Source organism: Diabrotica undecimpunctata, chromosome 7 (genome assembly GCF_040954645.1).
Source record: "Diabrotica undecimpunctata isolate CICGRU chromosome 7, icDiaUnde3, whole genome shotgun sequence".
NCBI classification, from domain to species: domain Eukaryota; kingdom Metazoa; phylum Arthropoda; class Insecta; order Coleoptera; family Chrysomelidae; genus Diabrotica; species Diabrotica undecimpunctata.
The window spans coordinates 149,671,356-149,694,622 of NC_092809.1; the positions used below are offsets into that span (position 1 = coordinate 149,671,356).

At 32.9% G+C, this 23,267-nt stretch overlaps 1 protein-coding gene across 1 annotated transcript; it reads right to left on the reverse strand.

The window, feature by feature from the left end:
* LOC140446033 (CLIP domain-containing serine protease B4-like) lies at positions 1-19,354 on the reverse strand. Its single transcript, XM_072538536.1, has 6 exons — positions 19,200-19,354; positions 11,969-12,024; positions 7,183-7,358; positions 4,400-4,578; positions 3,900-4,121; positions 1-221 (listed from the first exon to the last, which is right to left on the reverse strand). Exons 1-6 carry the CDS (start codon positions 19,261-19,263, stop codon positions 58-60), a joined length of 861 nt encoding a protein of 286 aa, XP_072394637.1. The 5' UTR covers positions 19,264-19,354; the 3' UTR covers positions 1-57.
* Between the last annotated feature and the right edge of the window lie 3,913 nt (positions 19,355-23,267).

Here is a 23,267-nt window from a genome sequence, read left to right on the forward strand (position 1 = left end):
TTCTTTTATGAATAAAATTTTATTAGTAAACACTCATCATTTAATACAGCGTATTTATTAATTTTTAACGTTGTCGTGTATCCATTGCAAATAATGTTCCACTTTGGTGAAGACACTGGGTACCTCGGTATTACACTTAGATGGTCCAAAGGATGTAATACCTTCTAACAACCAGTTATTTTCAGGTTTCCTCAATCTAACTAGTGCACCACCCGAAGAGCCTAAAAGCAAAAAAAAATGTCTTTTATAAAATTATTTTTACATTTTCTTCTAGTTCCATAACCATTACCGATCGTTGGATATCATGTTGGTTACCATGTTCGCTATCCTGACTTTATTGACAGCAGCTCCAAATAATGATGTAGTCTATTTTCCTTACCATTATCTTAGATTTTTCAGCCATGATGTTCTTCTTCTACCAGGATCATGTTTACATTGGAGCTTTCCCTAAATAATCAGATGCAAAAGTTCATATGTCTCAGGGTATCTCATAATGTTACCAAAGTATTTCAGCTTGCGTATCATTATTATATTGACCACTTGGTTTTTGGTTCAGCCGTGTAAGGACATCCTCATTTCTAACTCTGTCGACCCAGCTTACTTTTAGTTGTCATTTATATGCTTACATCGTAAAGCATATAAGCATAGCTTCACTTAGAGTCCACGCTTCTACTCTGTACAATAGCACTGAAAATATATAGCAATATGTCATTCTAATGCGAAGGTCAATATTAAGATCGTGGTTGCAAAGTACGTTCCTCATTTTTACAAAAGCTGCTCGGGCTTGTTCTATTTGGATTTTAATTTGTACGGTTGAATCCCAGCTTTAATTGATATACCGCCGAGATATCTACATGAGTTTTTTCACTTGTCTCCAGTATTACCTCTCCTACTTTTATACCGTTTTACTGTATATAATTTTATTTAATAACTATTATATATAGTTTTCTTAAGTTGAGTTTAATCCATACTGATCGCAGGTTTGTTTCGTTTTGTTCATTAGATTTTGAAGAACTAAGGTATCATCGGCATATCTAATATTGTTCATCGTTTCATTCACAATAATACCTTCTTTTGTCTCCATTAACACTTCCTTGGATATTTCCTCTGAATATAGGTTAGAGAGTAAAGGTGACAGTGTAGAGCCTTGTCTCACTCCTCTTTTTTTAGATTTATTTCATCTGAGAGTTTTTGTTCAACTTTTATTTTTGCCACTTGATACCAGTATAGATATCTAATTATTCGTAAATCTTTATCGTCTGTCGAGCTGCTTTCATTATTTCCAGCATTTTGTGATGTAGAACCTTGTTAAAAGCCTTTTCAAAATCGATTGCGCAGATGTATACATTTTGGTATATATCTTAGCATCTCTGTATAAATTAGAAACAAATTTAGCTTATTTTAAGATAGCTCTTAAATTATTAGCTTTAACATGCACAGAGTGCAATTAATATAGACAGAGTTAAGAATGAAAAAGTCTTGCAAAAACTTTTATTAAAAGAAGCAGCACTGAATAATGAAATAAAGGTAATAAAACTACAATACTTTGGTCACGTGATAGGAGAAACAAAATTTAAGCTTCTGTAAAATAACATGCAGGGACAGATTTTAAGAAAAAGTAGCGTAGGAATGCGACGAATATCATGGCTGCTCAATCTCAAAGAGTAATTTAATTGCTCGTCCACCAGCGTTTTAGAGCAGCAGTGCCTTATAAGTAAGAAGACGGAACCTTAAGAAAAAACAATTACTGTTGCAAACAATTGCATTTTGAGAAAATGCTGTATTTCAACAAACGGGTTAGGAGTGCTACAAGTAGAACTCAGTTCTCTATTTTTATGTCTTAGAAGACATAATGTATCTCGTAACAATTGGGTGCATGACGTACAACGGGTATGCATCATGTAGTATACAAAATAAAAGCTTAAATAGATTTTCTAAAGGGAGAAAGTCTAATAGAAAAATTATACAGATACCAAAAGGCCTAAAGATGGCAAACCCGTCATTTTCATATCCCGTTAAAAACTGGTATTCTGTACTGAAGATTTAAAATATTCATAGTTTTTTCACGAAAGAACAAAAGAAAGGCTTAAAGTTGCCACCTGACATAAAAAACGACTAGACCAAAATTCTTATAAATATCAAATAGAAAATCACATTAACAAAGTATACATATGTAAAGAAAGGATAATAACAACAAGGTCTAATTAACTGATTGACAGAGGTCACTCAAATATCAAAGGCGTATAAGCACCAGAGCAGAGAGCAAAAGAAAAACCCACCATGTAAAAACATTTCAACAAACCCTAATTCAAAGTAGCAGTAGTAAAAACAACGGATGAAAAAAAGATTTTACTTTTAATGATAAGCTAAAGGATTCTGTACCGGTCTCCTCTAAGAACATATCTAAGGCACGAAATTTTTATTTTAATAGTTTTCAATAACACATAAATGGCGTATACTCTATTTAACACAGCTTTGTTGGTCTGCCTCGCTGTCAAGGCTATTCAGAGCATTATTCTATGCATCCACATCTTAAACGCCTCTAGGTGATTGATTGTATTAGACTTGGGAGTCTAGGTCTCGATGCCATGTAACCACACTGCCAAATTTATCATCTGATTCTTCTTTGACGTAATTTTAATCTGTAATGTTGCATCACAGATATTTAAAGTGAGTAGCTCTCTCAATCTTTTGTTGATTTATCTGTGTAATCATAAATTTTGTTTGAAAAGCATTCATTTTTAGAGACGCATTTCTCTTCATGTTGTGTTTTCGCAATCCAACAACGTTTAAAGATCATGGAGACTATCGCATAATAGAACATTATGTGAAGAATTGTGTGAGTAGTTATAGGCAACCAATTATACATAGGTCTAAATAAAGTGGTGTAAAATAAGGATTCTGATAAAAAGCCCTTTATGTTTTGCAACATTTGGTACCTGGAAAATGCAAAATAGACATTGTGGGAAGTTGTATTCTTGAAACTTTATTGTTGATGGGTGAATTAGGAAATAATGTTGTTTAAAGTGCTATTAAGTAAATACAATAAAATAGACTACTGTCTGACGCCTCTTTGAATATAGTATTCGTCAGTTAATCTCCCATCGACTAGTATGACTGCTTCCTACTTTCAAGACAAGTTTTCTATGATACGTAGGTATTTTCATCAATGCCTTTGGTTCTTAATATGTTCAAAAGCTTTCCATGCTTTCCATGCTTTCTTAATATGTTCAAAAGCTTTCCATGCTTTTTATCGAAATTCTTGTTATAAACGATGAATGCCAATCAAAAAGCTTACGAGAACGTACCACAACAAAAACTGGCAAGCTTTAAAAAACAAACAACTACGTAACTTTAGTCAAAGCAGTACAAGAACTCTACAAAACCAACACGAGCAAAATATAGATAGTTCAAGAGATATCCAATGGGTTTGTGGTAGACAACGAACTCATATAAGGATGCTGCCTGTTCCCGACTTTGTTTAAGATCTACTTTAAGATCGACTAAGCAAGCGCTGAAGACGTATCAAAGGAAATGTAGTGCTATGGAAATCCCTTTAAACGAGCTCATAGTGTACACACTATTTTTTGGAGACGACCAAATATGCTTGGTTCAGGACTATGAAGATCTAGAATGTATAACACGCAAACTTATTCAGGAATATCAGAAATGAGGCTTAAAAGTAATAGGTGGCATAATAAATAGAACACTACATCATAAACCAAGAACATGTATAAAAATTAAGTTTTATAAAACTATAAATATAAACTTTTCTTGCTCGCAAATCAATCGATGACGCGATTTAAATGTGTTTATTTTCTGTTAGTAAAAATAACAAAAATTCCTATCTAAAAAATAACAATAATTTAAACATATTACTTAAACCTATAATTACTTACTTGCACAATTGCCATCGGGATAATCTCCTGCACATAAATGTGAACCAGATAAGTTGACATGCAAATTGTTCGAATAATATTCAAAACACTTTTGTTGGTCGCTAATGGTAAGCTCCGCTTTCAGTTTATCAATGCTGTTCCTAGACCATCCTACTTCAAATGCTTTCTCTCCAGGTTTTCCTAATTCGTTAGGTTTTGGTAAGCAAACTGGTGAAATGTTGTCTAAAACATATAATTATTAAGATGAGATTATTGGTTAAGCTTCACAAACTAATCGATATAGACTTTAACTGTAAATGGTCGGATTTGGATAATCAAATGAATTTTTCACTGATGGTCACAAAGTCACAAGATGAAAACAGAAAAGAATGTCCAGAAGAGGCTGGTCTAGATATAGATACCAAAGACATAAAAAAATTGAACTAATTAAAAATTTCTGGTTGGTGAGTGATAGTAATAAAGACTTCTTAAAATTCATATTAATATTACACAGTACTTACCATTGAATTTAACATCTTCTTTTAACCGAATTAAACCGATGTCATCATGGGTAACGTGATTTTCGTTTCCATAGGCTGGGTGTAAAATTACGTTCTCGATATCAACATCGACGTAACTGTTACTGACACAATCTTCCTCACCGGGTAAGCAGTTATGATCTCCTAGGCGAATCTTATCTCTATAACAAAATATTAAAGTGATTAAAAATATCTATTGTATAAACTGTTATATTATACTAAACTACACTATTATACTAAATTTTTTCCAGAAATTAAGTTTCTTTCTAAAAGTTTAGAATAGGATGGATGGAAACTTTAAAGGTGCAGTAAAAAATTTCTTTATGGTGTTGGCATCATCTAGTAGGATATGCTTGTATTTAAAAACTACACAGGAACAAATGTATACTGGCTATAATACTGGCTTATAGTATAACACATCTTGCACATCCAATCATCTTATTATATGGTATGTGTACATCGGCAGGGGATAGATCTACTTCAGAATTAGCACACCTGCCCACGCGAGCTCATGGATTTCCCTAGCTTCCCATCCCCGGGGAAACCAAATCCAAACCCAAGGCATTCCCATCCCCACCATTTTCTCCTCCTACTTTTAAACCAAATCGCCAACACGCACTAGCCAAGCGTGGCGTTTTAATGGCTTAAAACCCCAAAAGTCATTTTCCATGAAAGACGAAACTACTGAACGGCCCTCAGTTTTCGGTGGCTCCAATACCCCCAACCAAGGTAGCAATTGAAACAGGTTTGAAAATAAAGTGCTAAGAATCCCCGGAAAAAAACTACTAAGAGCGAAAAATGCAAATTACTTTATACAATGTTAGAACTCATATCAGACCATAAGATGATGGAACTGAAGGAAAAGCTGAAAAACATAAAATGGGACAGTGAAATAAGACGAAAAAGAGAAGCCCAAATTATTCTTAAATCAGGACACATATTTCATTTTAGAGGTGAAGAAGACACTTCAAATGGTGGAGTAGGATTCATTATACATAGAAAACACACACCAAATATAGTTGAAATTATCAGCATAGGCGCCAGGATTGTATAGATCATCTTCAAACTAAATGCAAGATGTAACCTTAAGGTAATCCAGACATATGGTCCAACGACTACCCACTCGGATGAAGAAATTGAAAAATTTTCTGAGGACTTAGAAACAGCGTTACATGCCAAATCAGCATATTACATAATAATTATGGGCGACTTTAATGCAAAAATGGAGTTTAATCAAGATAATGCAGATGATAGCAATAGATAAGTATGGCCATAGCGAGAGAAATGTACGAGGACAAAGATTGCTGAACTTCTTACACAAGAAAAATTTATTCATGATGAACTCTTTTTTCGATAAAAAGACTCAGCGTAAATGAACATGTAGCAGCCCAAATGGCAGTATCAAAAATGAAATAAATTATATCATAACAAACAAAAAAGAAATAATCAAAGACATCAAAGTACTCAACAAATTTTCAATAGGAAGCCACCACAGATTATTTCGAGCTAAGATACTATTAAATGTCAAATTTAAAAGAAAAAAGATGATCCTAAAAACAAGAAAAAAGAAATGGACTCCCCCAAAAAACAACTACTTGTATGAAGATACACTAACCAGACATACACAAGACTTGCCACACGAAATAGAAGATGTAAAGCAAGCAAATGATGGCATAATAAATGCTCTAATAGAAACGGAAATACCAAAGAGCCAATAGCTAAAAGAAGACAGCTGACGGAAAAATACGGCTCCAACTACACAACAATGAAGAAATTAAAAAAAGATATCCACCGGTCAATCCGAAAAGACGTAAGAAAAAACAACAAGTTTTGAGGCGAAATGCGAACAATCTTTTTCTTAACGTGCCTCATCCATAAGGACATTGGCGATCATCATGGTCCATCTGCAGCCGTTCTGAAAAGTTCTTTTGACGTGTTTTCCTACTCCATTGTCTCATATTCATCAGCCAGGACGTGAGTCTTTTCTCTGGTTCACTTTTGCCTTCCACCTTCCCTTGTATGACCAGCCGCATCAATTCTTATTTCTCGTTTCTTATTATGTGACCAAGGTAGTTCATTTTTTCTTTTCTTTATAGTGTTGAGTATTTCTTTATCTATTTTCATTCTTCGTAGCGTTTCCTCATCTGTTATGTGTCGTGTCCAACATATTTTTCACATTCTTCGATAACACCACATTTCAAAGTTAATAAGTTTTTGTCCAGGCCTCAACTCCATACAACAGGACAGGGAACACGTAGCATCTCAATACTGTAGTTCTAATTTCGATGTTGAGTTTTCCATTGCATAATATTGCTTTCATCTTATTAAAATTACTTCTAGCTATCTCAATACGCCGTTTTATTTCCGTATACTTTTTTAACATCAACTCATTTTTATCGATTTAAAAATGTCCTAAAATACAGGGTGTTACATTTAAAAAAAGAGCCAATGACGTCATCACTGTAATGTGTATCACATTGTATAATGAAATTTTATTGTAAAATGCAGAACATTAAATTTAAAAATCGGCGTGTTTTATATTTTTTTAAAAAGGCTTTTTATTTAGGAAATATCGAATTTATTCCATACTTTACGGACACACTGTATAACACTAGTTAAAATTTTAGTGTATACCATCGCTATGTTAAACTAATCGTATACTTTACATAGTAAGTTTTTTTTTGAGTTTTTAGTAGATGTAAATGTTTTATATAAATATTGAGAAAGTGTTAGTACGGTACGATTATATGCCATATTAAACTCACACATTTCCTTGACGTTGTAACGTTTTGTCTTCTATACACAAGCCAGCAGTCAGGATATACCTTTGGTTGATCAAAACTCCATCACATAAAAATTTACCGGGATGTTTGCTGAATGAAACTCTGGCTGTCCAGGGAAATTCCTTATTTCCAACAAGTGAAGATGAAACACCTTCCACCTTAAATCAGAAAAGGGTTTTTAAAATAGCTTGAAAAATTAAACTGTATTAAACACTTTAAAAAAATTAGTCTTTAACCTTAGATAATGACATTTAAAATGCTAATAGGTATTAAATTAGACATTATTAATATATAAGCACAATATTATGGTACCAATATAACTAGGTAGCGACTAAAATTGAATAGCAATTTTGAACACCAGCTCCATTTTTTTATCTTACAAGTATATTCGACATCACATAAATATAGCTGCGGCATAAATAAAATTTCGTAATTAATAATTAATTAGATTATTTATTTTAATAAAAAGATTGTACATTTTACTTCTTTAGAACGGTAAGAATATGTGAATATTATACAACTAGTAATTTTTGTGATGCCATGTATTTTCTACCCTTTTATATTGAGTCGAAGCCGGAAATATTAATTTTCCTATATCTATAGTAATACAAACGTAGTCCTTCTACTTTAGAATTATTAAATGCTACGTTTGGTCAGTTCTTCTGTATGAAGTTAAAGCCTGGACATTAAAATTAAATAACATGAGAAGAGTAGAAGCCTTTGAAATGTGGCTTTGTCGCAGAATGCTCAGAATATCATGGATACAACACATTACGAATCAAAGAGTAATCAATACCATAAATAGAGAGTTAGAACTTATAACTACGATAACCTGCTACAATTAATAATTGAAGGGAAAATATAAGCCGAAGCGGAGTAGGCAGAAGAGCCATATCATGGCTTCGCAATATCAGAACTTGGATGGGCAGGAATCAACAATTACTAAGGGTGGCACAGAATAGAAAACATTTTGATGTAGTGATCACAAACCTCCAGAAATGGACAAGTGTGAAAAATTCTTTGGTTTCAGAATAACTATCACACGATTTAATTTATTGTTTTTGTTGTTATTGTTTTTACAAATGAAAATCTGTTGAAATAAGCATCTGAATAATTTTATTCCGATCAAGAACAATATGTTGTCTCTGATGATGAAATGTGTGTTCCACAGCCAAACCATTCTAATGTAGGAAAGTCAGTTATCAAAAAAGAGGTTATTACAGAGCAGACAAAAGAATAAGATCTAGAGAATAATTTGTAATCTTCTTTCTCAATGTTCACTTTTATATCTTAGAAATTTATCTAAACTTATCTGTCTATCTTTATAACTATATAAATAGTTATTTTATAACTATTTCTAGAACAAAAGGTAATAATTACCCAAAAGAAATTAGACACATTATTTGTGAAAAACTAAAACTTAGAAGCAGATGGAAAGAGACTAAAGCCCTACTAGGTAAAACAGCCTATTCAGAACAGAAAAGGCCCATTCTATAAAATTCACTAATGAGAAATCCATATAGGACCAGGGCTCGAAACAATATTCTAAAAGCAAAAATATTTGCAGAACATTTGCAGGCGACTTTCCAACCAAATGATGAAGATCTTGAAGACTGGACTGAACCAGAACCAGAAAATGAAGTGTTTGACAATATTTAAATAAACACAAATCCAAAGAAAGCACCTGGCTTTGACCTTATCACTGGAGAATTACTAAAACAATTACCAAAAACTTACTATAATAAATACTAAAACTTATCAATGCATTAATATTATCAATGCATCCTTTTGGTTGAAGTATGTACCCAAGATGTGAAAAGTCTTCCTTTTCTTCTTCTTCGTCTTGTTCTTCTTCCTCTTCTTTTTATATAGACATGACTCTGTCTGTTTTTCAATGTGCCTCCGGTAAGTTGTCGTTCCATCGTTTTCGGGGTCTTCCTACTAATCGTCTTCCTATTGGGGAATCGCCTCTTGCCGTCTTTACTACTCTATTTGTTGTCATTCGGCTTTTATAATCGTTCCATTCTACTCGTCTATTTCTTACCATCAGTTCTTGATGTTTTCCACCTTGCATCTACGTCGTATATCTGTACTTCTAGCTCTGTCCCATAGTGTCTTACCATCAATTTTTCTAAGTGTTTTCATCTCTGCCGTTTCTAACATCCTTTTTGTCCTCTCTGTGTCAGATCTTGTTTTTGCCAAGTATGTCATTATTGGTCTGATGACTTTTTTGTAAATTCTGCTTTCGTTTCTTTCCCGATATTTTTATTTCTCCATATTATTTCATTCAGGCAGCCTGCGGCTCTGTTTGCTCTACTCACTTGATTTTCCACTTCCGTTTCGAGCTTTCCGTAGCTAGATAATGTGATGCCTAGATATTTAAACTCATCACGTGTTCTATTATATGACCTTCCAGCTCCAATTTACATCTTAGTAAATTTGCTGTTGTAACCATGCATTTGGTCTTTTTTGGGGAAATTAACATGTTAAATTTTCTGGCGGTTATATTAAATTGGTGCAGCATACGTTGTAAATCATATTCACTTGTAGAGAGTAATATTGCGTCGTCTGCATAGCAGATTATTTTACGTTGTTTTTCTCCCATTTGCTATCCTTTTTTAGTTCTTACTTTTTTTATTACTTCATCCATAATTAGATTCAACAATAGAGGACTCAGGGAATCTCCCTGTCCTATCCCATTGCCATCTTTAATAGGGTCGGTTAGTTTTTCTTCTAGTTTTACTTTTCATGTATTGTTTTGGTCGATATTTTCGATCGTTTTGATTATTTCTAGAGGTATCTCTCTTGCGTACAATAAGTGGATAACGTCTTTTAATTTGACCCGGTCAAATGCCTTTTTAAGGTCCACGAAACATAGATATACCGGTTTGTTGTATTCTAATGATTTCTCTTGCACTTGCCTCATTATAAATATAGCGTCGGTGCATGATCTTCCCAACCTAAAACCTGGTTGTTCTTCTGCTAATATTATAATTTCATGCAGTTGATTTGTTATAACTTTGGTTGATAATTTTAATGTTGTGTTTAATAAATTAATTCCTCTGTAATTTTCCGGATCCGATTTGTCTCTCTTTTTAAAGAGAGGTATTAGGATTCTTGATCTCCATTCTTGAGGAATTCTGTTTTGTTCTATTATCTTTTTATTATTATCTTCCCTCTGACTTGATCTACTACTTGATGTAATTGGTCATAAAACGCTTCCGTTGTTGTTTAAAGCTTATTATTTTCTGGGCCGTATACTCCAATGATGTTCAGGTCTTCCTTCTCCATTCTTATCCTTGCTGTTACTATTCTGTCTGATATATATTGATACTTTTTGATGTCATTTTGGCACCTTGGATGTATTAGTAAGGCTACTCCTTCTTTGGCCCTGTTTTCTTTTGCTACTCCACTGTAGATTAGTATATATTCACCTAATTTTGATTAACCTTTTCCTTTTTTTTTTGTTTTCTGTAGAGGAAAAGTGCTCTTTCAGCACTTCTGATCAATAAATCAGAAAAATCACCACAAGAAGTTTCAAGGAAACTTTCTTTCATGTCACTGTATAAGAACTGTATAAGAAATTGCTGCTTAATAGGTTAAAACCAAGTAAAGAAGATAAGAATTTGATCCTTACCCATCAATTTAAGGGGAAGTCATTCGACAATTGACCAAGATCATCCACTTATTGATCATAGAAAAATCTTGAAAAGAAAGACACGTTTATTCCACTGTATTATTGAATGTGGCACAAGCTTTTGACAAAGTTTGGCATAAGGTACTATTTCACAAAATAGAAGTGTTACTACCTCAGCAATATTTTTAAATTTTTAAGTCTAATTTGACAGACATGTAATTTAGAATAAAACAAGAGAAGTCTTACTCTGATCTAAAAGCAATTAAGGCGGGTACCTCAGTACCTCAAAGTAATGTCATTGGACCAGTGCTGTATTTATTGTACACTAGCGATATCTCTGATCTTTAAAATTATACAATGGCTACCTTTGCCGATGACACAGTAGTTATGGCAGTGGTAGATAACCATGAAGAAGTTATTGTATTGACGTGTATTAATCAAATTATCACCTGGACTAAAAAAATAGCGTGTAAAGTTAAATATTAACAAATCCATTTATATCAACTTCACAAACAAACAAGATACTTATATCACTCTTAGAATATGCAATTCTATGTTTCCATGTGCGAACACAGAAAAATATTACTGGACTTTGGACCTATGGCATACAACTTTGGAGATGTGCCAGTAAAAGCAACATTAAAGTTATACAGCGATTCCAAAATAAAAGGGGTTTAATTATTATTTAGAAAATGGATTTTACCTGTTTTGCTTTCAAGGTAACTTTTTTAGGAATTAATTTTTTGACAGTAAATAAAGAGTTGGCCTACCTATACAATGGCCTATATGAGGAACTAGTTCAGCTCAATATCTCATTTTTGGCAAAATGTGCAAAAAAAGGCTTTAGCAGGTTTTGCTTTTAAGCAGGTCGATTAATAAAAGATCTATTTGAAACACGGGTCTGAATAATTATTATCAATCAGGAATATAATACTAAACCCGTAAAAGTATTGTTTTTATGTCAAAGTAACCAAACAAAACAAGTTATTTGTATTTTAAAAACGATTTTGGAGCTGGAAATCTAAAATTTAAATATAAAAAGGATAACTAAATATCCTCATAATTTATTATAATCGAGAGGATTAGCTTGTGATTGATAATGGCTTTATAACAAATCAATAATGTACTTACCGAACGGCCACATTCAACATCAGGAATTAGTGGATTACTGACCAATTCACTTTGCACTGCAATAAAAATATTATTTCAAATAAAAACGTGAACGGAATAAAACAAAATAAATTAATTATTTACAAAACTAAAGAGCAAGCGTATATATAATAAGAATTTAAACTCGTGTATAAGTATTAATATCACGAGAAAATTATGTGATTTGTGTAAAACTGGGACTATTTTAAATCACATAGTCTTCGTGACTATGTGATTATGTGTTATAATAAAAACTTTATCGTATCATTGACTTCTTGTTACTAAAATAATATATTTTCCATCAAGGACTCATCTAGTATAGTTACGAGACTCATCAAGTAGGCGATATCTGCAGAAAACCTTAACGAAAAATAATTCTGTTGAATTGAGATGAGATAAGCAGCGTTTAATAAAGATCGAAAATCTTCTTCTTCTTGGGGTGCCTATCCGTTACGAATGTTGGCGATCATCATGGCAATCTTTATCTTATCTGCAGCAGCGAGGAAAAGCTGCACAGATGTTGTATTGAACCAGATTCTGAGGTTCTTTAATAAAGATGTTCTTCTTCCTGAACCTCATTTTCCAAATATTTTTCCTTGCAGGATGGCTTGAAGGAGAGCATATTTGGATTCATTTTGCATAATATGTCCGAAGAACAGTAACTTTAGAGATTTGATGGTGGTCAGTACCTTTCGGTTCTTATTCGTTCTTCTGAGGACCTCCTCATTTGTGACTCGGTCAGTCCACGTGATCTTAAGCATTCTCCGATATAGCCACATCGAAAATCACTGCAAGTATTCCCTTAATGCTGTAACGTTAGTCACCCTTAGACTTTCGTTACATTAGGTTCAATTTTAAATTCTATCCAAAGTTTAAAGGTGCTTTACTAAATGATACAAAGTAGGTATAGCCAGGTACGTATTTCAACTTTGAGTTATTAACAAATGGTAAACAAAATTTTCAGAATTACAAATTTCTAGGTACGTAAAGCCAGTTTTTATAAGAGATTAGAAAATTTCTTGGCATTTTATTCAGGTAAAAGGAAGTAATGTTGACTTCATATCAAATTATCACTAAAAAAGCTTCATTGAGAAGAAAGTTTATTTGAAAAAAACTTTATTTTTCTTTTGTCAGAAAGTCAGAAGTCAGAAGTCAGTGTAATAACTATAAATATGAATGATATTAAAATGATTAGTAATGATGTCCTGTATTTCTGTCACTATTTCAGGAAGTGAAGACGAGTCTGAACCTGAAACACGTTCTGGTTATATTCATCTCACACACGATGCAAAGCAAATCGTGGTTAACTTTTAAAACGGTAAGTACTCGTTAAAAATGCTCATTACTTAACCTTTCTAATACCGGGTGAATTTTAAAACGACCAGTACCAGGTGGGGCGACTTCTCGCCCCAGTAGTTTGGTTCACTTTTAAGTGCAAGGATTCCATGTATCTCATTATTCTTGGCATTTTTTTAACTCTTTTTTGTCTGTATACTTTGTTTAGTACAAATTCAACAAATTAAAAATCAAAGACAGAGGACAGTCACATTCAGAAACTCACTAAATAAACAGGTAATTTTAGCAGTAATCAGATATCAGACGTACTTAGGGCTTATTGCACTTTACAAATTCTTATAAAGACAATCCCAACTAAAAAGTGATGCGTCAAAGATTCTAGACAAAAATATGCTAATAGGAGAATTACAAAAGTTCCCACTGTGTAATAGCAAGAATGGAATTTCAATACATCATGGCCAGAAATATCATTACAGTTATTAGTAATCATGTTCCAAAACTTTCGCCTAAACTGATAAAATTGTAAAACGTGAAAACACTCGATACCACGTGGGGCGAATTTTCGCCCCACATATATTTCCGTGAAATGCGACGAGAATATTAAATTTTCTGTTCGCGATATTTTCGGTTTTAATACTTTTTTGTGCTCTTAATACATCAACTACCAATGTCCTAAACCGTCAAAGCGATTGATTAAACTTAATTACAGATATTAATAAAAACGTTAGACCTGGGGCGAGAAATCGCTCCACCCAGTATTAGGAAGGTTAATCATATTACCGATTTTACCAGAATTTTTTCTTAGGTCTTCTTGCGACGATGGTTAAATAACAAGCGATCAAAAAGACTGTTTGACACAAGTGCCACGTTCCACTGTGTACGAACTTGTAAAAGACGGTCCAGTGTTGCGAAAAAAGAAAGGATTCTGGTGCCCATCGAGTATTACCGAATTTTCAGTTATCAGCTATACGGAAAACAATATATCATATGTATTCAGTGAATAACTTATCAACTTTAAATAAACTCTTGAGTGAATTAAGAAACAAAGAAATAATCCCGAGTGTCATAAAACTACTTATTGGAGGCTTTTAAAATCTAATGGTTTTATGTTTAAAACACTGAATAAACGGCAGGCAATTATGGAATCCAGCCATTTAATAAAGTGGAGTTTCGATTGTCTTTTAGGGGTGAATGGAAGAACTTATATTATTTGGATGAAACTTGGTTTGACACCCACGATATAGATAAAAATTTTAGACCGGTGGTCTTCATTCACCAGAATTTTTGGACCAGTTCAGAATTCCAGAATTCTTCAAAATGTAACGAAGACAAAGAAAATATGTTAATTTACACAACACTTGAGGTATTTACTCCATCTCCAAATGTTCCAGTCCGCAGTGAAGTAAAAACTTTAAATAACACGGTTATACCAGAAGAAATACAAACAGAAAATAAACAATTCAAAGCACAATGACAGTCCATTGACACAATATTAGAAGTTTTTAATTCATCAAATTTAAACCAAAATTTTCAAGGTGAAAATGATCCAGTACAAAGAGAAATAGAAACTGTAAACAATAGTGTAATTTGTAACGATATATATATTGCCTACCTCAGGGTAAGATTATGGGGGTAGAAAATTGGGGACAGAAACTATGGGGGCGAAGATAGGGCAAGCAAAACAAACGTTACGTATGCGAACGGCACTCAGGGGGTTGTTGGAGAGCTGGGGTCGTGGATAAGTGAATGGCAAGGGGGTTGAAATTGGGGTAACTACCAAAATATGAAAACAAGGGGTTACTTACATAAATCTCCTGGACAAATGGGCAAAAAAAGACAAGAAGAAATACCTCTAGCTATTTAAAAGGGACGCCGCTTCGAGAAAACTTCCTGCTGGAGGAAAGAAAGTTTCTTCCTTCCTAAAAAGTAAACATACAAAAAAAAGGTTAGGAGATTTTTCTAAAATAAATAAAAAATTGGATGGAGCAATAAATTAAACATTTATTTGTGTCTCTAACAAACAGTTATCAAACATAAATGGCATAAAAAATATACTATATAAATAGTTGCCAAATACAGAATAAAAAACTTACATGTGTCCGTTTACAAACTTCGTTTACAAAGGGGTTGGAGATACTACAAAACTTACGAATGTTATCGCACAGAGATTAACTTTTTTTTTAAACAAACAAAACAAATGAATATAGAAAAGAACAAAGCTAGCTGTCATATGTTAACATTATATTAAAAAAACAATTAAAATGACAGCTGTTAAACCATAAAATTTACAATTTATTATTTATTACAAATCCTTTAAATTTTAATGAAAATAATTATTGTTTTAGCAAAAAATGTCTGTCTTTACTTTAAAATTAAAATGTTAATTGTTACCTGATTTCACTGTTTAGCACTTAACTTTCAAAAAAAAACTTGTTAACATCTATGGGACTGGAGCTGCAAAGGACATAACTCTCAACTTGAATAAAAATAAACCTTTTCGATACGTAGGCAGGAACGATTGGAACAGAAACTTGATGGAGGAAATCAAGCTGTCGACGGGGACATTCTATATAAACATTTTCCAAATTTCATCAGTGCCGGTGTACTGCACAAATCTTATGGGTGATTACTCTGATCTAAACTGCCACATTGCATAGAGTATCATCACCTTAACCGGTCTTAAGATATTACACAAAAAAAATTGAATCGACTCGCGATTCAAAATTTCTTCTATCTGCTCTGCTTGGGGCTTAAATGTCGACTCCTCGATGCCTTACATTTTACAAATTTCAACGCAAAATAAATTTTCCTTTACGTCTCACAGCTAGTTTTTGCCTACAAACTTAAAACAAACAATCTACCCTTTTTTGACCTCGTTCTTAGCAACGAACCGACAAAAAACTTCTTGAGTATTTACTTTTAAATTGGTTAACTGGAAATTTTTTACCTCACAATACATACAGAGAATAGGGGAATATTAATGTAAACAAAGACAAAAAAATATTCTCAGTTAATACGTCTTAGAAAAACCGTATACCTGACTTGCAATATTATATTAGGGGACTCGAAACAACTTTTAAATATTCCAGTTTATTGCGTTTTAACGACAAAAGACAAAAACAGCTGAATACCAAAACTTGATATTTAGAATCTCAACTTAAAATGCCATAATATATTGATCGTTTTAAAATTCATTTGCAAACAGAAAAACGAAAATATTGCACCAAATTTAAAACGCTACAAATTTATAATGAAAAATCTCAAGAAAAAGAACAGCAGTTAGATTTAGAACAAGAACCAGATATGGAAAATGAAGGCTTGGTATTACAAAAAGCGGAACTAAAAGGATACGGAAGAAAACAAGTACAACTTTAAAAGAAAAAGTACGAAACAAAATAATGAAATTAAAAGAAGATCATCCCACGCGCGATTCTTGTGGTGATAAATGTCGCTACACATGTCGTATAAAATTTTCGGAAAAGTGGCGACAGCAATGTAACGCCGAATTTTGGAACAAAAATTTCACCGAAAGATGAGACTTTTTCGTCTTATGCGCCACTGGGCTCCCGGTAAAACCCGGTAAAAAGACATCGAGGTATATCGCAAACCAAACACAATTCATTTCGATATTTTTTTAATGACCACAAAGGCGAAAGAGTCAGGGTATGTAAAACATTTTTTCTAACGACTCTTGGATTTTCTAAAGAAAATAACTCAGTTATTTATAATACCCTAACATATGGTGACAAAAATACAATGACAGGTTCGGCGTCAGGTGTAACCAACAAAAGGGAAAAGCATTCTAATTATAAGAAAATTGACAGAAGCGTCATTAGAAATAATATAGAGAGTTACAACCCAAGTATTGCTCATTACAGAAGAGAACATGCACCAAATCGCCGATACCTCCCAAACGATGTGACCATTCAAAGGATGTATGATGACTTTAGACAAAGTGAAAACTTTTGTGACTGTTCTTACGATTTATACAGCAAAATTGTTAATGTACTTAATATAAGTATCATTTACGAAACTCGGTCATGAAGAATGTAGCATGTGCTTCAAGTTTAAAGAACATAATAAAGACCACAGTCAGAAAAACTTATCATCAGATTGTTTGGTTTGTGTCTGTTGGAAGAGCCATATTGCAAAAGCTACAGAATCAAGACAATTATATAAAGAGCATACAAAACTACACTCCTCCAATCACACCAAGTTCTTTTGTGATGATTTTCAAAAAGTAATCATGTTGCCACGCATGGATTCCTGTAAAGAAGTTGTGTTTACTCGAAGAATAGTAGTATTTAATAAAAGTTTTGTACCTATTGGTACTAAACGTAAGACCATACCTCTCGCGGTATTTTGGCATGAGGTAATTAGTGGAAGAACAAAGGAAGATATCCTAAATACATTTTACTCGTTTTTTTACCATTTCAGAGATGTTAAACATATTTGTATTTGGCTGGACAATTGCTCAGCATAAAATAAGAACTAGAATTTCTTTACTTTTTGGTGTATATTGTTAATTATTGCTCGGAGATTTCTGTCTACCTCATTTATATTTTTTATTTCGAACCAGGTCATACTTTTATGGCTGCTGACTCCTTTCAGGTAGAATTAGCTATGAAGCATAGTGGAAAAGTGTACGATTTCCAGATTTTGTTAAGTATGTTCAGGAAGCAAACTTAGGGAAAGTGGAAACAAAGGAGCTTAGTGGTGAGGATCTTTTCGCTTGGAAAGACTACACTTCTAAGCCAAAACTTATGCATCGTGGCAACGATACCGTTCTGTATCTTACAGACATTGTAAAAATAATAGCTAAGTGAGGCAATACAAATCTACTATATTCCACTGATTACCAAGAATCTAATACCAAAGTGCGAAATTTCTTACAAGCTAAATATATCAAGAACTTTCCAATGCCTGAGAAAACTAAAGGAGTAAGAGGATTTAATAAAGCTAAGAAAAAAGAAATAGTTGAACAATTGTGCCCTCTTATGCCATCTAATCGCCGTGGATTTTGGTTAACCATCCAAGAGTCAGAGAAGCCAGATTTATTAAACACTGACTGACGCTGAATGAATCATACAATCAATTTTTCCCTTATGTTACTTAGTTTTAAATTATTTCATAACTTTAAATTTTTATATGTCTATTCATTTTTAGATATTACACAGTTCTTGAAAACATAAGTTGTATTTTCAATAAACCTTTTATGTTCAGTATGTATATAATTAGTTAATTTTTAAATTAAAAATCTTTAACTGCCTATACGAGGGAGTTAGGGCTTCTTAGAATCTGATATATCAGCATCCAACTTTAGAATAAAAAGTCCTAAATCCATTTTTTTCCTAAGAAATTTAAATATTCTTATGTTAACGTTAAAACCATAATTTTTACATTGAAACAAAACCATTTACACATTAAATTCATTTAAAAATATCAAAACTGTGATACTGGAGAAAAAATTGGTTTTTCTTGTCTTCTGTACAATTTTATTCTTTGGAGATGGGGCTTTTTAGCTTATGAAAGCAGAGCAGGTGACTTTGCACACCACATATTTATATTTTCTTTATTTAATAGAGTAAGCCCTTCTTTGTGTTTTAGTGTAATTTTTGTAAAAAAGTAGTCAAAAACTCAGATACAACTAAATAAAGAAACATACTATATTACTTTATATTCAGAATACTGAAATCTACATTTAAACTTCGAAAGTGAGTCAAAGTCACCTGAATTTACGGTATATCTATATATAAATACAATGCTACAAAAGCCAATGCTAAACCAATAAAAGCACATTGTAGTCTAAAATGGAATAAAAAAAATTTAACCTAAAAGTACCTATACTAAAGAAGTAAATAGTAGAAAACTAATTTTTCGATATATTTAAGGTACTAATAACGTATAAAATACTTACATGTATTACCCACAAATGTACACAAAAACAAAGTTAAAATAATTGAAAAATTTCTTTGATTCATATTGGCAGATATTTTCTTTTCTCGAGCGACTTCTCTTAACAACTAGTCTTAAAGCTGTTCATACAACCTATTTGTACAGCATATATAATATTTTTACGAGGAGTGTTTGATAAATCCATTTATCTTCATTCTTGGTAAAAGTCTTATTTCTAACTAAAATCTATGTTATTTAAGTGACATCATTAGATTACTAATAAAAAAAACCATTTGATTTATATCTGGCATAAGCAATAATACACAGAATGAATATTAACAACTATTCTCAATGGTCTTTGTTATTATGTAAAGCGTGCTTTGGTAATTATATATTTCACGCGGGAAATAAATACTGCAATTAAATATAAAAACTGTTTCGAGAAACTATTATCTTTGACATCACTTTTGTAGGGTTACAGCAAATTATTAGAATATAATGTAGTAATTCTTTTTATTAGATAAACAAACTGTGCAGCTCTATTTGTATCGGTTATGGTCTCATTTGTGTCTTTATTAAATACACTGATTCGCAACATTAACCGAACAGTTAGTTTATTTTAAGTAAAATTAATAAAAACTATTAAATTCCAATATTTTCCAATAAGTTTCAAAATTATGATGAATTAAACAACGAATAAAAGTTTACAAAATTTTTTTTTCTGGAGTAAGATATTTTTCAAATCAAAATCATAAGATATGTACACTAAAATCGAGTATTTCCTTCGAGTTCGAATAACAGCCTCATCCTTTTGACATAGACTGGATCAAAGCAACAATTTCTTTTAGCTGCATTTATTCTCACTCGTTTACCAGAGCCAGTTCTAACGCCAGTTCTAAATCTATCTAAGGAACGATATGTGTGTGTGTGTTTTGTTTTATGGCACTGGAACTAAGCCAATTAGCCAGAAAGGAACGATATATTCTTTCAAATATTTCCTAATATACCTATCAGTATGCAAAAGAAATTTTAAGAACTAATAGAACCAAAACAAATTGAAAAGGACACGTGAATTGGCTACCTAAAAAAGCTCTCTGCAGAGGAAGAACAAACGACGCTAGAACCGGAGACACCAGAAATTACCACAAAAAATAAAGAACTTATTATAAATGTACAGGAAGTTCGAAAAACACTTGAAAAGCCAAAGAACAGAAAGGCAGCAGGTAAAGGTGGAATACCAAACGAATTACTGAAATATTGTGGAGCAGCAATGACAGAACAATTAACAACATTTATTGAGAGAAAGAAGATAATTAGGTTTCCATGTTACCTTTTTTGTTAGTTTTCCTCCTTTTGTTTTTTGTCCAGCTCGTTTCATACGCTAAATCTCTTCATCGGTGCAGTATTCAAGTTTATCTGCTTTTAATTTCTTTTGTGATTCTTTTCCTTATCGGCGATTATTTGACTCAACCGTTGATTAAATTCCAGAAAAATCAACAATTGACCAGATTCATTTAATAAGACAGATTCTCAAGAAAACATTAGAATTCAATATTGAAACACATCACCTATTCGTCGACTTCAAGGCCGCATACGACAGTGTCAAGAGAACAGTGCTATACCAATTAATGCATGAGTTTGGTATACCAGAGAAACTTATCCGACTAACGAGAATGACAATGTCTAACTTAGAAGCCACTGTTAGAATACAGGGAGAGAATTCTAGATCCTTTGAGATAAAGGATGGACTCAGACAAGGTAATGCTCTGGCTTGCCTCCTATTTAATATTGCCTTAGAAAAGGCAGTCCGAGATACACGAATTAGGGACGGCGGTACTATTTACAATAGATTGATACAAGTCTTAGCATATGCTGATGACATTGACATAATAGGGCGTAGCAAGCGAGATGTTGAGCAATATCTCCTAGAATTGGAATCGAAGACAAAACCAAGTACATGTTGGTTACAAAGGATCCGATAGCAAATGAGGAACGAGAAACAGTCTTTGGAATTCATACCTTTGGACGTGTTAACAACTTCACATACCTTGGGTCGCTATTGACTGCTACCAATAAAACAAGCGAAGAAATCAAAAGACGAATAAATCTTACAAATAGGGCATACTATGGACTCCAAAAGCATTTCCACTCAAGAAACATTCAAAGAAGAACTAAAATTATTATATACAAAACATTGCTGAGGCTGGTCCTCACATATGGAGCAGAAACATGGACTCTAACGCAGAAAGATGAAAGACTTTTGGGAATATTTGAGCGTAAAATACTCCGCAAAATATTTTGAGCTATAAACGACAAAGGGCAGTGGCGCAGAAGATATAATTTTGAATTGTATCAGCTCTTTGATGAGCCAGATATCATAACGTTCATTAAAACACAGCGACTTAGATGGGCTGGACACATAATACGAATGTCAGAAAATGCGATTGCTAAAAAGCTAACCTCAGGAACACCTGTAGGAAGAAGAAGCAAAGGCCGACCGCGAATTAGGATGGTTAGTTAGATGGAGTTGAAACCGACTTACGGATATTAAAAATCAGAAGATGGCAACATGTTGCCAGAAACCGAACAGAATGGCGACGAATCTTAGAGTAGGCTAAGATCCACAGAGAATTGTCGAGCCAAAGATGATGATGTTGATTAAATTGTATATTCTCTGTTTCGGTATGAATAGGAAACATTTAAACTATTTAAATATTTCGCTTTTCTACGTCTACTTGAATTTATCGTGATAGCTTACATTACAGCCATATCCGTTGATATCACTCACGACTAATGATATCTTAATTACAACTTAATTACCCTTCGATTAGATAGCGGAGCTCTTAATACGTCTGTACACTCGAACAGTCAAATGAATAATATTACATTTTAGTTAATATTAAAATAGCATTGGATATGGTAGACACTTTCTACGATTACTGTTTGGACAGTGCTAGGAGTGGCGCAACATTGGGCATATCATTCTACAGGCTCTTTGATGAGTGGCTGAGAGGCTCTTTAGGTGAATGTCGCGTAAAACTAAGACCTAAAGGCGGGTACACATATGCGAGCAGAACTGTTCGCGAACCGTTTGTGAACGCTATGTTGCGAGCTGTTCGTTGGTTGCTCGTCAGGAACCACAGCCTGTCGGTTTTTGGGACGAACACAAAGAATGTTCGCAGTTAAATTTGGTCGGTGGTCGAGACTATAAATTGTTTCTGCTAAGTGTGCGATAAGATCATTCGGTTAAACAAAATTGCTGAACGAGCGCGGCTTATTCAAAAGTAACGAGAGAAATTAATAACAGATAAATGTAAACAAAATACCGAAATGTTTAGAATAACGAAGTAAATTAATTCTCGGTTTGTTATTAGATACTTAGGGTATTGGATAGCCTGAACATAAACATATTTTCAACGAACTCTTCGCGAACAGCTCACGAGCAGTTCGCAAAGAGTTCGGCTCGCATAGGTGTACCCACCTTTAGACTATTCAATAATATGATTAATTTTGTTAGCCTAATCTTCTGCGTGATCAAGTGAAGCTATCATTATCATCAATGGCGTTACAACTCTTCGTGAGTCGTTCCTGCGTTTACTATTTTTTGAAGTGAATACTTCTTATCGCTCGGTATGATGTTTTGGACGGGCGCGAAATCCTACTAAGCGTGACTCGAAAAATAGAGACGTAGTGTACTTAACATACATAGACAAATATACTTATTATAATTTTATGTAATATCTTTTTTTATAACAACTGGAGAACGACTAATTTTGATTTTAAAATATTTGTATGAAATAAACTATACAAATTTTAAATAAAATAAAACAAAATTAAGCAAAAGTAAACAAAATTAAGTAAAATTAAATAGAATTAAACAAAATTAACTAAAATTATATAAATAAATATATAAATAAATTATATATTAAAATTGCATCTAAGAAATTAGAGAATGCCCTTGCAGAATTATCTCTCCTGCTGTCACCAAATATGTAGCTTCTTCAATATATATATATATATATATATATATATATATATATATATATATATATATATATATATATATATATATGGCGTTGGAGCACAAATT

Bases quoted from the DNA above. Each gene is read 5' to 3' on its own strand.
- LOC140446033 (XM_072538536.1), bottom strand. From the start codon at position 19,263: ATGAATCAAAGAAATTTTTCAATTATTTTAACTTTGTTTTTGTGTACA. The intron at 12,025-19,199 runs GTAAGTATTTTA...TTTTTATTGCAG, and splicing joins TACATTTGTGGGTAATACAT to TGCAAAGTGAATTGGTCAGT. The intron at 4,579-7,182 runs GTGAGTTTAATA...ATTTTGTTATAG, and splicing joins TTACAACGTCAAGGAAATGT to AGATAAGATTCGCCTAGGAG.